The sequence below is a fragment of the Mesoplodon densirostris genome, chromosome 13 (assembly GCF_025265405.1).
Source record: "Mesoplodon densirostris isolate mMesDen1 chromosome 13, mMesDen1 primary haplotype, whole genome shotgun sequence".
NCBI lineage: Eukaryota > Metazoa > Chordata > Mammalia > Artiodactyla > Ziphiidae > Mesoplodon > Mesoplodon densirostris.
Window position 1 is genome coordinate 77,831,324 of NC_082673.1, and position 18,063 is coordinate 77,849,386.

The 18,063-nt window shown below is 44.9% G+C and overlaps 1 protein-coding gene across 1 annotated transcript in view; it reads left to right on the top strand.

Annotated features, from left to right (window-relative positions):
* The first annotated feature begins 1,786 nt into the window (after positions 1-1,786).
* Positions 1,787-18,063, top strand: part of FER1L6 (fer-1 like family member 6) — a 129,343-nt gene continuing 113,066 nt past the window's right edge. The window contains exons 1-5 of the mRNA XM_060116195.1: positions 1,787-1,856; positions 7,000-7,120; positions 10,061-10,115; positions 10,212-10,343; positions 14,658-14,720. Of these exons, the coding sequence (XP_059972178.1) occupies positions 1,787-1,856; positions 7,000-7,120; positions 10,061-10,115; positions 10,212-10,343; positions 14,658-14,720 (441 nt within the window). The remainder of the gene's footprint in view (positions 1,857-6,999; positions 7,121-10,060; positions 10,116-10,211; positions 10,344-14,657; positions 14,721-18,063) is intronic.

An 18,063-nucleotide genomic window follows, 5' to 3' on the forward strand; every position in this document is an offset into this window, starting at 1 on the left:
CTTACCACAGCTTTGCTTTGTCCTAGGTGCTTTGCTTACTTACCTCATTATATTCTTACAACAATCCTGTAAAGTATGTACCGTGTCATTTATCTCCATTGTACTCAGGGGGAAACTGGCTCAGAGAAGTGCTGTGACTTACCCAATCCAACCATGTCTGGGTGGTTCTAGAACCCATTCTTTCCATCATTCTACTGTATTTCAGGATCTCAAAGGACCCCCGGAGTCCCCTAGGCCAGTGCCCCCTGCTTTTGATGTGTGTCCTCTCTACAACATCTTTTACCAGTGGCCCTTAGGTCTCTGCTTGCACATCTCCAGGAACTGGGAACTCACTTCCACCCAGTGCAGTGCATTCCACTGTTCAGGTAGCCCCAGTGAGGAGGGCTCCTTAATTCCTTATCTGGATCAAGGCAGCACATGAAAAGAATAAATAAACAAATAAGGAAATAAACAAGTAAGTGACTGGAGGGGACATGTGTCTCCTAGTAGCTTCCTCTCATTAGTTCTAACCTTATCCCTTCAAATAATAACAAGAATAGCTAACATTTACTGAGCAACTAGTATGTCCCAGGTACTGGGCTAAATGCTTCACATTTGTTTTCTCATTTACACATGAGGACCCTGGAGTTTTAAGAGGTTAAGTGACCTGTTCAAGGTCGCAAAGATGGTGCTGGGATTAGCACCCAGGCAGTCTGGCTGTGGAGGCCCTGATCTTGGCCACTGCAGTCCACCCACCCTTGAGTCCTAAATATGTAGCAAAATGGAAAACTCCAGTGGTTCTGCCACTGTCCTTACATTGCTCAGGACTGCAGGATGCTCCCCGAGAGGGTCCGAGCCTTTGCTGCTCTCGCCTCCCTTCTCCTCCATTCCGTCCCTGTTCCTCCTCTTCCCATCTCCAAAGGCCACCCCATCAGCCAGCCCGACTCAAAGTCAGGACTTTTTCTGACCTTCCATCCTTCCGCGCAGCTCCAGAAAGGGGTGCTCTCAGCAGGCTGGTGGAGGGTCAGGATACTCCTGGTGTCAGTTAGAAACAACAGACTGGGCCCCTTTCCATGGCTGAGAGGGAGGCCCCCAAACAGCTTCCTGTTCATGGCTAATAATCACAATAATAATAATAGCTGACATTCTGGGCATATACTACATGTCAGCTGAGCTGTGCACTTGTGGAATGACCTTAGTAAATCTCAGAGCCTCTTGACCTTAGAAATGGTCTGGAGCTCAGCTGTGGAGAGGGTGTTCATTCTGCTCAGGTGACCCAGTGGTTAGAGCTTGGGCTCTAAAATCAGACAGGCCTGGTTCCAGGGAGAGCTCTGACACTTAAGAGCTGTGTGACCTTGGAAACTTTACTTACCCTCTCTGGGCCTTGGCCCCTCATCTGTAAGATGGATAGGAGAGGGTTTCTGTGATGATCAAATGATATGATTTGTTCTGAGTGCCTGGCACAGCTGAGTAAAGAGAAATGGAGAACAAAACAGCTAGTGTTATTAGTATTTGTATTATGCCTAATTTAAGTGTGGTTCTAGGTGGACCTCATGATTTCTGTTTAGGAGGGCTTTTGTGGTTTCTGTAAGAGTCTGGAGAGCATGTTGGATCATCCTGATGCTTGTCTTTTGATGCCCATCCTGGGTGGTGGAGGAGGATGGTCGGCTTCCAGAAGAAGAACTCAATATGTGTGTGTGTGTGTGTGTGTGTGTGTGTGTGTGTGTATTTTCTCTTAACATGTCTGAATGAGTCAAAGCTATTATCACTGTATTTTTTAGTTTTTCTTCTTTTTTTCAGAAAGGAGATGTTTGGGCTGAAGAAGAAGAAGAAGAAAGCAGAGAAGGCGTTAATCCTAGCCAACAAGGGTGCCCAAGGTGAGTCTTTTGAGGGGTGGGGAGGGACCACCACCCTGGGGCCTGCAGGTCTCCAGGGTTGACCCCTCCTTGGCTGACAATGGGATTCATTCTCCGAGGAGTGAGGTGGGAACTGTGCTGCCTTCTGGGTCTTCAGACCCTGCCAACCCCAAGTGCGGGCCCAAAGTGATCCCCCCCCAACCGCGCCACTGGTCATCTGGTCCCCTGGCCACACAAGGGTGGGTGGACACCTGCTGGACCCCGGAAGGATTCCCCCCAAGGAGGCAGTGACAGGGTTCAAGCTCCCATTTCTGTTCTGATTTGCTCTGTGGCCCAGGATAAGTCACCCAGCAGCTCCAAGTCCCAGCTTCTCCCTTTGTTAAGCGGGCATGACGTGGGCTACTGAGCTGACCGCACGGTCATGGGGAGAAGCAAGTGAGATTTTGAAAATGAGAGGGAGGGTAGCAGCTGCTCTGGGGGAGGCTTTACATAGACTGTCTCACTTAACCCCTCCGTCATCCTACCAGAAGGTGTGGCTATCCCAGTTTCACAAGTGAGGTTACAGAGATGCAGAGAGAGTAAGTAAAGTGTGGAAAAGACCAGCTGTGGAATTGCAGGGCTCAGTGAAAAATGAAAATGCAAAGCCATTGTTAAGAACTTATTCAGAACATCTGGATGGTGACTGCAGAGCATTAGGCCAAGGGCAATGAGTTCCTTCTGATCACAGGACCCTACAGGGCTGCACAGACCCATGAAGCCAGCCTTGAGGATGGGAGGTGCAGAGGCAGGAAGCAGTGGTATTGGGATATATTGATAAATCTGGGCTCTCAGACTTTCTGCGCTTAGAATGGGCAATTCCTTCTCCAGAAGAGCAAAGCTCCAAGTTACAGTGTGACCTGTGCCAGTGGAGGCCGGGCCCCGTATCAGGGAGACACTCATGTGTACTGAATCAAATATGATCAACTGATTCCAATGGACAGGTCTGGGGTGGTGTCTGGAAACTTATGTTGGGTGGTCCTGACAGCAACTGGTTCAAGGCTAGCTTTCTGGACCATTTCTAAACCAAAATGGAACAGTGAGTCTGCTTTATTTCCACCCCTCTCGTCTCCTTGGAGGGGTGGCTCCTTCATCCTTCACCCTGCAGGTGCCCTGTAGCCTGTCCTCCACCCAACTCCACTCCTCACCCTCAGGGAAAACCTAATCTTACAATGGGAAAATACAGAGACTCATTCATATTAAAGTGTTGATAGTAATGATTAAGTCATTCTCGGATGGGACAGGAGAGGCATTACAGTTTAGGTGGAGACAAGGCTGAAATCTTAATAGAAGTACTTGTCTATTCACTCAAGTTGAAGGTGCCAGGGATTGGGTAGAAAAGACTCTGGGGTCTTTCCTGGTGTCCTTGAAATTATGACCCTGCAGTAGGTCCTGGAGACACAAGGTTGAATAAGACACAGTTCCTTCCTTCAAGGACCTTATGAAAAATAGTATCTATGACACATTGAATAAGCCCCTGCTGTTTTTTACTTTACATACATCATTCATGACTCTGAAATGTAGTTTCCTTTGCCCCTGTTTTATAAGAGGTTCAGAGAAGATAAGTGTTTGCTGAAAGTCACACAACCAGGGCTTCTCCGGTGGTGCAGTGGTTGAGAGTTCGCCTGCCGATGCAGGGGACATGGGTTCGTGCCCCGGTCCGGGAAGATCCCACATGCTGCGGAGTGGCTGGGCCCGTGAGCTGTGGCTGCTGAGCCTGCGCGTCCGGAGCCTGTGCTCCGCAATGGGAGAGGCCACAGCAGTGAGAGGCCAGCGTACCGCAAAAAAAATAAAAATAAAATAAAAAAAAGTCACACAACCAATAGGTGCAGAAGCTGGCTCCTGAGGCTGCGTCAGTCTTACACCAGAGCCCAGGCTCTCCTACCCCATGGGTCAGCCTCCAGTTAGGAGCCCTTACTGACTGCGCAGCGGGGAAAGAACAAGCTGGTGGAGATTTAGGGCAGCCGACCACAGCGTTTCCCCGGGGCTCATTTTAATTAGAGTCTTCAGCCCACAGAGCAAACAGGGCGGAGAGGAGTCAGGCCCCTCCTAAAAGGAAATAGCATCCATCCTGCTGGCCAGGGGCTGACCCTGTGGGAGACGGCGAAAACAAGGTCTACAGAACTTAGTGCAAACTGGTCTTTCCTTCTTGGCCTGACTGGGGAAGTTAGGACTTTTCTGGGTGAAATGTTTAGAGATTCTCAAAGTCTGTGGCTCTTACATCTGTGTATTTTGAGACATAATGGCTATGCCTTAATTTCATAAAATTCCAATGACCCTGACCCATCCATTAATTAGCTACCCAGCGAGTAGTTGTTGGGTACCTCTCATGATCATCATTCATTCATTTATTTAACAAATATTAATAGAATGTCTGCTGAGCGTAGGGTCCTGTGCTCGGTTCTGGGTATGTAGTGGTGACATTGGATAGTTTAGAAGGAAGACAGCCCTGTGGAGGATTCTTCCGTTTGCCCCTCCAGATCTATTTTCCACCCTTGTCCACCTCTTCTCTGTCCCAGGAGGCTGACCTCTAGGGATGCACAACCCAGGTCCCTTCCCCAAGGGGGTGCCCCAGTAGGAGGTCTGGGGGAGGAAGGAGTGTGAGGTCAGGACCCAGTGGCTGGATGTGTCCCTCAACTGGAGAATGGGTGCCCCTCGTCCTAGGAAAGCCGACTAGACCCGACTTCCTCTCCTTCCACGTTCTGGTAACTGTTCTCTCTCCTCATGTTGGAGGCCTCCACATGGTGTCAGCTTGGCTGCCATAGCCAAAGATAGCTGTATGACCCTTTGTGGTTCTCCTACACCCACGCCTTTGTAAAAAGTCCTCAAGTCATCCTGCTCTGGATGGGCCATCTGTTATCCATGGGGACCCTGATTCAGTAACTGCATTACAAGTGGAGAAAAGTGCTGTAAAGAAAATAGACAATGTGCTTACATGGAGACTATTGGGGGATCTCTTTTAGTGTGGTCTGGGAGGGACTCCCAGAGCAGGGGGGTAATAGTTAAGTTACAGCATCGAGGGTGAGCCCCTGAGGGGTGGGCAGGCAGAGCAGCTCAGGTGGAGGGCTGCCTGTGAAGAAAGACTCAAAGCAGGAGAGAGCTTGTTAGAAGGGATGGAAGTCACCTGTGTGACCAGAAAGCACTGAGGGTAGGGCCGGGGGGCAGGTAGGCCAGGAGGAGGAGATGGCAGTCAGGTAGGACAGGGAATTAGAGTTGCGTGTGGACTTTGGATTTATTCTAAGTGCAGTGGAAAGCTATGGAGGGTTTTCAAAAGAGAAACATTTTTTTTTTTTTTTAAAGAAGGTTGCAGTGGAGCTCCTTGGTGAGTAGATAGGAGAGAACAGAATGAATGAATCAATCAATGAATGAGTTAGCTATGGATGACGCTTTAGCTGACTGCCCTCCTGCCTGCAGGCCAGTCTCACCCTCCAGCACGTAAACCCCTAGAGGGAGGGGTCCACGTTTTGTTAATTCCTCCGTCCTGAACATCTAACCTAGCCCAGTTTCTGGCATGTATAAGGTACCTAAGAATGTTCACTGTAAACCTGATTCTCTAACAGTTGCTTCTCATTTTTTTAAAAAAATTTATTTTATTTTTGGCTGTGTTGGGTCTTCGTTTCTGTGCGAAGGCTTTCTCTAGTTGTGGCGAGCAGGGGCCACTCTTCATCTCAGTGCGCGGGCCTCTCACTATCGCAGCCTCTCTTGTTGCGGAGCACAGGCTTCAGACACACAGGCTCAGTAATTGTGGCTCACGGGCCCAGTTGCTCCGTGGCATGTGGGATCTTCCCAGACCAGGGCTCGAACCCATGTCCCCTGCATTGGCAGGCGGACTCTCAACCACTGCGCCACCAGGGAAGCCCTGCTCCTCATTCTTGAGGCCCTTGTAGTCAAGGCTGGGAGCAAGGCTTCAGTTCCTCTTCATGCTTCAAGGCGCGCAGTCAGGCACTAGCATTCCTTCTGGGCTCTTTGCAAGCTGGCCTTTTCTTTTGTTTCCCGAGTGAGAGAAGGGTCAGAGCAGGCTGCACGCATTCAGTCATCCTTTCTGTGACTACTGAACACCTATGAGCCCCATGTCCACGAGCTCCTGTGGCATCATGGGCTGCGTTATTCCGCCTGTCTTCTGACTCGGTTCTGTTTAGCTTGGTTCACTGATAAATATCAGAGAACCAAAAGATATCAAAGCTGGAAGGGGTTTAGAGCTTATTAAATTGACAAGTTTACCAGTTGAGTCCCATGGATCCCAGGGTTCTAAGAAATGGCTTTAGGGGTGCCCGAAGAGGGTGGTGGTGAGGTTGGCAGGAGGTCCCCAGCCCTGCATTCCACATACTTGTGTCAGCACACTTGTGTTGTATATTGAAGTTCAGTATAAAATTAGATTTATGAAAAGAGATTAGGATCTGATCTCTTTGGGGAACATTATTCAACCTATGACACCTTGCTACTCAAAACTGGCCCTCAGACAGCCAAAATGGCCTCACCTGGGACCTTGCTTTTAGAAATGCAGGATCTTGGGCCCCACCCCAGACCTACTGAATCAGAATCTGCATTTTAACAGCTTCTCAGGTGATTCACACTACATTTTGCTAATGAGGTTTAGAGGGAATAAATTAGCTGTCTAAAGTCAGTGTGACAAGGTCATGACTTGAAAGCATATCTTTAAATTCATAATCCATAATTCCAAATACCAGGCATACAAATCTACTCCTCTCTTTTTTTTTTTTTTTCCGGTATGAGGGTCTCTCACTGCTGTGGTCTCGCCCGTTGCGGAGCACAGGCTCCGGATGCGCAGGCTCAGTGGCCATGGCTCACGGGCCCAGCCACTCCACGGCATGCGGGATCCTCCCGGACCGGAGCACGAACCCGCGTCCCCTGCATCGGCAGGCGGACTCTCAACCACTGCGCCACCAGGGAAGCCCCTTCTCTCTCTTTTATGGAAACAGAAGATACATAGTGTGTGTCTGGCTTTTCTGCCAATAAGATGTTAAGGTCCATGCGGTCAAGGACTGTCTTTGACCAGTCCTTGCATGCCTTACGGTGGTGACTGGCATAGCCTGGACACAGAGTTGAGGCTCATATTGCCACGGTGTGTCATATTTAATAGATCTGTCCCTTTTGTTTGCTTTTCTAGATGGTCAAGGTGAAGTAGAAGCACCACAGGAGGGGCTTTCTCACCAGGAAGGCCTGGGAGGAGATTTGATTTCTGACAATGCTTCCATCTCTCCTGTCCCCTCAGATCCTCCAAAGAGAAGGTACAGTATTGATACAGGCAATCAGCACACATTTGCTAGCACCTCCCCTCTGCCAGGTACTCCTGCAGGCTCTGGGAGAACAGAGAATAACACCTAGTCACCGTCTACAGAAGCTGAAGGTCTGAGGCAGGAAGACTGAGGGTTTTGTCTCCTCTACTTTCTCTATGGCAGTGCTGGCCAGGGTCCCGGCTCTACCAACGTCTAGTCTTAAATTTCCTGAGTTAAGGTATTCATGTCCCTCATTGATCAGGAATGACAGCAGCAACAGGAGACAGAACCAGGTGCTGTCCCTCACCTGCTCTTTAATTCATCAAGATGCTAGATGTCTTGGCTTTGTGTTTGTCCCAAATGAGAAAGTGGTTCTTATACTACCCAACAAAAAGTCAGAACAAACTGGCCTTCTGCATGCAATTTGTTGTATCAGTTAGCTATAGGTGTGTAACAAATAACCCCTAAGCTCAGTGGCTTAATATAAACACTTATCATTGTTCATGAGCCTGTGGGTTAGTTTGGGTAGTTTTACTGGTTCCAGATAGTCACAGGTATATGACTGATGTGTCTGTTGTCATTTGGCAGTTCTGCTGATTTTAGTTTGATTGTTGGTTGCTGGTGGGCTGGTCCAGTATTGCTTTACCTGGGACCACTGGCCTCTCCTCCATACAGTATTAGATCCTCCAGCAGGCTATTCCAAGCTTATTCCAATGGTGGTGATGGCAGGGTTCCAGGAGAGAAAGTGGAAGTACACAGGATCTCTTGAGCCCAGGCTTGGAATTGGCAAAAGTCATTTCTGCTGCATTCTGTCGGCCAATGCAAGTCACAAGTCTAGCCCATGTCACAGCAAGAGGAGATTACGAGTTACAGGGTAAAAGTCCTGGATACAAGGAAGCCAATAACTGGGGCTATCAATACTTTCAGTCTACCATATTTGTTTATGTCAATTTCTTACTAATGATAATTCCTCATGCCATCCCTTCCCTTTCCACTCAGAGCTGTTATTATCAGTAGGGCAAATTAGTGCTTCCTTGTGTGGCACATCCTGAGGTGGTATTACTGGGCTGTGACAGGATGGTACACAGTGTATGTGTGTGAGGGGAGGGGGCCAGGGGGCGGGAGACAGACAGAAATCAGAAAAGGTGATAGCTCAGAGCTTGACCCTTAAAAGAAGATGTGAAGTTTGTACACTCATACTCACTGCAATGTCTTCTGCCCCCTACACGGCACCATGACAACTACCACCCCCAAAACCCAAAATCAGGACTTCAGTTATTTTTTAATATCCTTTAATGGATCCTTTGCCATTTATTCCACTAAGATAATAGCATAGAATTAGTGGAGGAAGGCAAGAGAAAGAGAAGGAAGAAGTACTAGCCTTTTTCTTTCTCCTGGCCAGTGCATCCTCCATCAATTAAGATCCTACCCACCTACCAATGTTCAATTCAAACCTGACCTCTGTAGTGATGTCTTTGTTGCTTACTTCGGCTCTCACAAATTTCTCTCTTCTCTGAAGTTCTATCACATTTTTTTCTACGACATGTCTTACACTTAATAGTTCTCCCTTTATCTGCTTTGGTCCTCTCTCCCTTGGATAGCTTGCTAGCTCTGCAAGGACCAAGATGATGGCTTGTTCATGTTTGTTTTTCCTCTGAGACTAGCACAGAGCTTTCACATGGTAAATGGTCAGTACAGGTTTGCCATTTTATTGATGAACAGATACCCTTTGATATCTACCCTTTCCTACATGCAATATTTCTTTTAATCCTAAAAGCAACCCTATGTGGTAGAAATTATTATTTCTATTTTTAGATGAAGAAATTAAGGCTAATATCACAAAATTGGGGAAAACAAATATTCTAATTCAGATTGGCCTGACTCCAAAGCCTTGAGACTTTTACTAGTTTACTCTGTTCTCTACTGGACTCAATTATAATCAGCAGAAATGGAATGAAGTCAAATGCAGCTGCATTGCTAGAAGGCAAGAGAATAAAATTCAATAGGAACTCGAGCTCAGTTTACATCCCACCCATTGCTGCTTCCGTGGCAACAGGGATTCTTCACCCCTTTATGTTATTATCCAATTTCTAGATGCCCAGGTGTTGCACATCTGTTTTCAATTACTCATGACAGTCCAGATCAATGAAATCCCTTGGAATGTGAAACCTCGCTGAGATGACATCTTGGTCATTCTTTGCAATTTTCTTTTTTACCAATTTTCTTTTTTTTTTCAAAAGCAATCACGAAACTCAGAATTGCTATATTTACCAGAAATGGCAAATTGGTCCTCTGGATAGGATCAGACAGCAGATTAGGGAGATCCTTATTTAGACCCAGCTCTGCCACTGATTTGCTGAGGCATCTCAGTTTCTCATTCTGTATAATAAAAAGTAAATGATACTGATAATCATGCTCACAATAAGAATTGACATGTAGTCTTGCCAGGAACTGGGTTAAACCTTTCTATGTCTTACATCTTTTACTTGTAGCAATCACTCTTTGTGGTAAGGGCTATTATTAGTGCTTTTTTTTTTTTTTTTTTTTTTTTTTGCGGTACACGGGCCTCTCACTGTTGTGGCCTCTCCCGTTGTGGAGCACAGGCTCCGGACGCGCAGGCCCAGCGGCCATGGCTCACGAGCCCAGCCACTCCGCGGCATGTGGGATCTTCCCGGACCGGGGCACGAACCCGTGTCCCCTGCATCGGCAGGCGGACTCTCAACCACTGCGCCACCAGGGAAGCCCCTAGTGCCATTTTTTAGGATGGGAAAACTGAGTCATAGAGAGGTTAAGTCATGTGTCCATCTATACTTTTCTCCTCCAGAGATGGAGAGAGAATATGTGATATAAATAAAAGCATGTGGAAATACCTGGGAAAATATTATCACGGCTTATGGATCTAAGGTAGGTTCTTACTTAATGAAACAAATATGTTAAACTTTCTTTCAATAGATCAAAACTGTTGACTAAGATCCACGATGGGGAGGTCAGATCCCAAAATTACCAAGTAAGTGATGAGCTCTTCCTACCAAGCCTCCCCCAGCTCTTCTTGTGTGAATGAACAGTCAGACCCAGAGTGTGTACATGCTGCTTTGTGTTGTAGATTGCCATAAACATCACTGAGGCCCACCAGCTGGTGGGTGAGAACATCAACCCAGTTGTGATCATTGAAATTGGGGATGAGAAGAAGCAAAGCACAGTGAAGGAAGGAACCAACAGCCCATTTTACAATGAAGTAAGTCACAGAGGTCCCCAACTTCCTCTCCACCAGCACACTCTTCACCACCACTCTGCAGCATTCTTCAGTCAAATAGAAAAGCCGACGCGGAGCCACCTTACAAAATTTAACAAACAGTGGAAAGGAGAGGCAAGGAATTCCTTCTGATATTGAATTTATTGCTGTGTTTTCAATAGATCCATTTTCTTATTTCTTTAAAAAAATATTTACTGGAGTATAACTGACTTACAATATCATATTAGTTTTAGGTGTACAACATAGTAATGCAATTTTTTAATACATTATGAAATGATCACCGCAGTAAGTCTGATTACCATCTGTCACCATACAAAGTTATTACAATATTATTGACTATATTTTCTGTGCTGTGCTTTACATCCCTGTGACTTATTTACTTTATAGCTGGTAGTTTATACCTCTTAGTCCCCTTCACCTATTTCACACATCCCCCCAACACCCCTGCCCTTTGGCAAACACCAATTTGTTCTTTGTATTTGTGAGTCTGTTTCTGTTTTGTACGTTGTTCCTTTGTTTTGTTTTTTAGATTCCACATATAAGTGAAATCATATGGTATTTCTCTTTCTCCATCTGACTTATTTCACTTAGCATACTACCCGCCAGTTCCACCCATGCTATCGCAAATGGCAAGATTTCAGTATTTTCTATGATTGAGAAATATTCTATTGTGTATATGTACCCCATTTTCTTTATCCATTCATCTGTTGATGGACACTTAGGTTGCTTCCATATCTTGGCTATTGTAAATAATGCTGCAATGAACATAGGGATGCATATACATTTTCAAATTAGTGTATTTGTTTTATTCAGATACTCAGAAGTAGAATTGCTGGATCCTATGGTAGTTCTGTTTTTAATTTTTTAAGGAACCTCCATACTGTTTTCCATAGTGCTTGTACCAATTTCTTATAAACTCATCTTCATCTGTCATAAGCTCTGAGTTTATATCCAATAACTGTGCTGGTTAGGGAGAAGATATACATTCTTTTGCATAGCAGAAACATTGAAAATTTAATTATTAATTTTGAAATAGGCAAGCTGTGTTGCAAGGTACAACGGTGGTATTTTTCTAAGCAGCGCAAAAATTGTAAAGGAAAGCATCAAAGAGAGACACAAAGCTTCTAAATTTATACACACTAAATTCTTGTTTTTAAATAAAAAGATTCAACAGTTTTTAAAAATGGTCAGAGATACAGAGTTTAAAATGATATATGTGAAAATATATACGATATATGTGTTTCCCCCTGATCTTTGATCTCTATCTAATCCCTTAGTGCCCCTCCCTGGAGATAGCCATTCTCCCCAGGCATTTGTGTATCCTTTGCAGAGATATTCGAGGCCTGCATAAGAATACAAACAGATACTGTAGCCAAATGGTAGCATTCTATACACACTGTCCTGGACCTCGGTCTTTTCACAAAACAATGTATCTTGGAGATTAGTCTGTATCTAGACATATAGTTCAGGGCTTGCCTGGTGGTGCAGTGGTTGAGAATCCTCCTGCCAATGCAGGGGACACAGGTTCGAGCCCTGGTTCGGGAAGATCCCACATGCTGCGGAGCAACTAAGCCCGTGTGCCACAGCTACTAAGCCTGTGCTCTAGAGACCATGAGCCACAACTACTGAAGCCCGCATGCCTAGAGCCCGTGTTCCACAATAAGAGAAGCCACCACAATGAAAAGCCCATGCACCACAACAAAGAGAAGCCCCCACTTGCTGCAACTAGAGAAAGCCCATGGGCAGCAACAAAGACCCAACACAGCCAAAAAAAAAAAAAAAAAAAGTAAATAAATAAATTTATATATATATATAAAAGACATATAGTTCAATCTCATTTTTCCTTCTTTGCTGTAGAGTTTTCCATTGCATTGAAATATTATAATTTACTACACCGATCTCTCACTGATGGATATTAAAATTTTTTTCAGCCTTTGGATACTACTTATAATGATATTTAAATGGCATAACTAGGGTGAAGAGTATATGCATTTAAAATTGGATATGAGCACATTGCCCTCCAAAAAGGTAACAATTTGTACTCCAACTAACAGTGTGCAAGAGTACTTGTTCACCCCGAGGCACTTCAACACCATGAATTGTCAAAAAATGCAGTAAACTCTTAATTAATTTTTTTTTTTTTTTTTTTTTTTGCGGTGCGCGGGCCTCTCACTGTTGTGGCCTCTCCCGTTGCAGAGCACAGGCTCCGGACGCGCAGGCTCAGCGGCCATGGCTCACAGGCCCAGCCGCTCCGTAGCATGTGAGATCCTCCCGGACCTGGGCACGAACCCGTGTCCCCTGCATAGGCAGGCGGACTCTCAACCACTGCGCCACCAGGGAAGCCCTTTAATTAATTTTTTAATGAGAGTGGTAATTGAAAAGGCAGGCAGAGAGAGTATGCATAATAAAATATATAGAAAATTCCCAAATCAACTTTGAGCTGTTAACTCCTTTCCTCTTTATCATTTTCGCCTCTGAGACTTTTACGATGTGTTTAAGTGACAGTTTTCTCCTTTCTGTTCTATGCTTCACCTCCATAACATCTTTTGGCCTGAATGTGATATGAAATAACGTGCATGAAAATGCTTTAAAACTGCAAAGCTCTACAGATTTGTTGACGATTATATTAATGTTTGCTTTGTGCATACAAGTCCTGGATCTAAATGACATTCAACTAGGCTAAGTGTAATCATTGGGAAATCAAGTAAAAAACAAAGAAGTGGAATTAAGAATCTTTGTTACAGATTTGGACTCTAATTTTTCAAGCCCAAAGGTCATCAGATGTTGAAGGAACCAGTTAGTAGAGGCTGAGGAATATTTACCAGCTAGAAAAATGTGTGTGGGTTCAGAGGTCCAGGGAACATATGTGAGGCAGCTAAATCTGAAATACTGTATGTGAAACTCAGTGGAAGGCAATAAACATTAGGACTAATTTATTGGTCCAAAGGAACCCCCGCATCTCATACACCAGAGAATGAAGAACTTCATGCAAGTGTTTTGGACATAAAAGAAATTCTGAACACCGAAGCTCTTAAAAAGTTTGAATATATATATGAAAAAACTTCCTGATATGTAATACATAGTTTCCTGTTCTCTTAAACAGGAGACACTGAACATAACGTAACTTTTCATTGATATTGAAGAACGGCCATTTTGAACGTCTCTTATTATGGAATATGATGACATCTTTCAGCTTTCACGTTTTGGTTTTTCTGTGTTGCCTTTAACAGCAGGCTGTTAGTGATCACTTCTCCCTTTCCTACTGCTGTCATTTTCGTCTTTAATGTCCTTGTGTCATTCCTCCATCTTGCAGCTCAAACACAAAACAATCCATGAAACAACTTCCTACCAGCCTCCCCCAACCCTATCAGTCCTCAAAACACACAACCCACAGCAAAGCACTACACCAGTTTTCTACATGAGGAGCCTCCTACCTCACATTTGGGAGGCACTAAATAAAGTTCCAATGGTGAAACATCTAGCACTTGAATTCCTTTTATAGTAACTTCAGGAGAACTCAGCTTTGGCCCCCAGCCCAGCGATAACTAGCTATATGACTCCAGACATGTCTTTTAAATTCTTTCATCTTCAGTCTCTTTAACTGTAGAATATGGAGAACAGTCTATATATTTTCTTCAACTCTAGAATTCAATTGCTTTCCTCAAATTAGAAATCTCCCTTACGCATAATTTCTTTTCATTCTTTCCCTGGTCAGTCTTGGGAATTTCACAGGGATGTTTGAAGCTGAAAAATCCTGAGAAAATCAGATTTTAATCAAGTTCACTCCAAATTAAAACCACACTGTGATATACTTTCACTCATCATTATATATAGGCAACAAATAAATAGATAGATAGGTAGATAGATAGATAGATAAATGTAAAAGAATTGAAAGTTCAAGGGTTGGCAAGGGAATGGCTATTTTCATATGCTGCCAGTGGGAATGTAAAATGGCTTAGCTCCTTTGGAAAAAAGTTTTATGCTAGCTACTAAAAATTTACAGGCACACAAGCCATGACCCAACAATTCCAATTCTCATGTCCATTTTAGAGGAAAACTTACAAATATGTTGTGTAAAGATGTAATTGGTGATACTTTCTTTTTCTATTTGAAAAAAATTGAAAACAAATTAAATGACTTTCAGTAGGGGAGGGCCAATCAATTGATGATACAGTTATGTCATTGACAACCTTGCAGCAATTTGTTAGAAAAATGCAGATCTAAATCTATTCCAAGAACAGAGTTCTTACATGCAAGCCAGGAATTTATGGTCAGAATGAACTTTATGTTTTCCAGTACTTTGTCTTCGACTTCATTGGGCCCCAATTGCATCTTTTTGACAAGATCATCAAAATCTCAGTAAGTATATCATTGCTGGTGGGGGTGAGGGGAGGTGGAACAGATTCTAGGCTTTGGGAACTCTCTAGGGCAGCTCAGTTGTTTAGGAATGAATAGATTCAGGAGTGTGAGTGTGGGTTGTTGAGCTTGAAACCAACAGAATAGAACTTGAAATAATCAGTGCAGAGGCATCTGGGAAGGAAAACAGACTCAAGAAAGGTTCTATAAGGTTCAAGGTTGTAGTTGTAAGCTTCAAGGTTCAAGTTGTAAGCTACCATCAAGCCATTGTGTAGCTGACTAATGTGGGAATGTGAAATATATATGTGAAGTATAAATGACATCTTAATAGATTGCCATTTTGAGTTGATTTCTTTCTTTTTATCAAGCAAATGTTAGTATTTCTCTCTTGGGGTGATAGCCACACTAATAATAATTAGTCACACCCCCCATTCCCCTCCTATTTGGTAATAAATAGAGAAATAGGAACAAGAAGCAGGAAGCAACCCAATATATCCATAATGCTGAGCCGGAAAATGTGATTTGGAGCAGGTGGTTGCCATTTGGAGTCTTAATAGTTGTCTCTGAGTGTAAACATCAGGACCTGCCCACGGCGGGTCGGGTCTGCTACAAAGAGCCTTCCTCAGCCCTGCGGGTGATTTCCTGTCTCCACAGATCAAGTCTGAGGAGTAGAGATGGAGAGAGCTTCCTGGTCCACACAGGTGCCTTACTAGGTTGGCCCACCCTGTAGAGGGCAGGAATGAGAAGGAAAGTGCCCGTGTTGAAGCCGTATTAGTCCAAATGAGGGTAGGGCAGGCCAACCAGGATCACTGCCAACTTCACATCACACCACTCAGTAAAGGAACAGAGAGCTGCGGATGGCTCATTGCATCCATCTCACCAGTCTGAGAAATCTCTGCTTCTCCCATGAAGCGCACAGTGGGGGTGTGTATGCCTTAGTGTGGTGGGGATGGGCAGGGGGGTTGAAGAGTAGGTGCTCTCTCCCCAATAAATTCTGAAAGAACAGAATTCCTACTGTATGTGACAATGTAAGATGTGTGGAGAATGAGGAAATGTTTTGAACAGTGACACCAACCCTGAGCAGAGTTATGAAGATGGCAAAACTTGTCTTGAAGACTTCCTTACCTATCATTATCACCCACTCAATCTCTATTATATAAATTATACTATATTATACTACATTACATTATATGTATGCATATTATATATAAGTCGTACATTAAGGCTTAGGTAATAGTGGAATCATGATATTCTCTTTCCCGGGGGTACTTGAAGAATGTGACTCTTGAGGAATAAAAAGTCACTAGGACCCAAACATTCTTCACACATGAATTTCAGGCGTGATGACAGGTGGTGAGAAGATATTTCAGGACCTGGGACATTGCCCAGGATGTCTCATTGCATCACTCAGGCAACCACCTGTTTGTGGGATCGGCTTTATAACAGGCTCCTAGGGAACTGTCTAGAGTGCAGATGAATAGTTAATAGCTAGGGTTTTTTTTAAATTAATTACTTTTTGGCTGCATTGGGTCTTTGTTGCTGCGTGTGGGCTTTCTCTAGTTGCAGCGAGCGGTGGCTACTCTTCGTTGAGGTGAGGAGCTTCTCATTGTGGTGGCTTCTCTTGCTGCGGAGCACAGGCTCTAGGTGCGTGTGCTTCGGTAGTTGTGGCACGTGGGCTCAGTAGTTGTGGCACGTGGGCTCAGTAGTTGTGGCTTGCGGGCTCTGGAGTGCAGGCTCAGTAGCTGTGGAATATGGGATTAGTTGCTCCGTGGCATGTGGGATCTTCCTGGACCAGGGATGGAATCCACGTCCCCTGCATTGGCAGGAGGATTCTTAACCACTGCGCCACCAGGGTAGTCCAATAGCTAGGTTTTATATGGCATCATAGACAAGGGTCATGACTCTCTGCGGGGCAAGTGGATTTTTAGCAGAGGATCAAAGCTGGTATTGCCTATCTCTGTTCTCCTCACTTGGAAGAAAAGAATACTTTGGTCTCCCTAAAAGACACTTGGGGATAGAGACTGAAGATTTTAAAGGGAAAACTACCCTTGAAAAGGGAGTGTTTAATATGTTTTCTGTTAGTCCATGAACCAAAAGTTAGCATGTCCAGAAAAAATTCCATGTGAGAGAAGTGGGCCAGTGCTGTAAGCAAATGCTGTTGGGACAGCCAGGCTGTAGCAGACCCTGGTGGTGCCAAAGACCACCTTCCCTTGACAGTGGCCCCAGGCATGCAGGGCCCCCTTCTCTCTGTGTGTGAGATGCCCTTGTCCTTGTAACCTAATGCTTGACCACACCAGCATTGCCTGGTGCTCACACTGGGTGGATGATTTGAGGAGGCCTCCTGTTATTTAAAAATCCGTCTGGGGCTTCCCTGGTGGCGCAGTGGTTGAGAGTCCGCCTGCCGATGCAGGGGACACGGGTTTGTGCCCCGGTCCGGGAAGATCCCACATGCTGTGGAGCGGCTGGGCCCGTGAGCCATGGCCGCTGAGCCTACGCGTCCGGAGCCTGTGCTCCACAACGGGAGAGGCCACAGCAGTGAGAGGCCCGCGTACTGCACAAATTAATTAATTAATTAATTAATTAATTAATTAATTAATTAATAAAAATCCGTCTGGGGCTCTGGCTCATTATGCCCACAGGGACCAAGAAGCCTTTGATCTGAGAAGAGAGCTTGAGTAAAGCTCGTGTTCTTGCTCAGGGCTTTGGGAAGCTGCAGTAGCAGCTCTAAGCATGAGGGGTTTGAGGTGAGTTTTGTGCCTGTGGACTTAAATAGCTCCTCAACTGAAGCCAAACTGTCCTTACTTCCCCTTTGTTCTCTAACACCCTTGCAAACTTTGGACAAGGGAGGAAGAGCGGGAAGGGAGCTGGGAAGGGCTCTCATTTTCTTCATTTTTGGAAATCAATTGAATGTATTGTTTCTTACTGCCTCTTTCAAAAAGATCTGTTCAGAAGCTACGAAAGTCTCTCACTCATCCATCATTCAATTAGTCAATCACTCATTAACTCACTGAACGTGTATTGAGTGTTTATTACGAACAAGGCCATGTGGTGGGTAGAAGAAGGTAGGCAACTGTACTTGAATCAAGGAACGCATAGAATCTTACAGTTACAAGGAAGCCTCAGAGACCATCTAGTCCAACTTCCAGCTGGCGTAGGAATCCCTCTCCACCACCTCCATGACACATGACATGGGGTTCTTGGGCACTACTTGATTATATCCAGAGATGGGGAGGTCACTACTTCTAGAGTAGCCCATTCCATTGCTGGGAAGTTCTGTTATAAAAATTGCCTTTATAGTGAGCTGAAATCTCTCTTCCTGTAGCTTGGGAACCACACAGGGATCCTA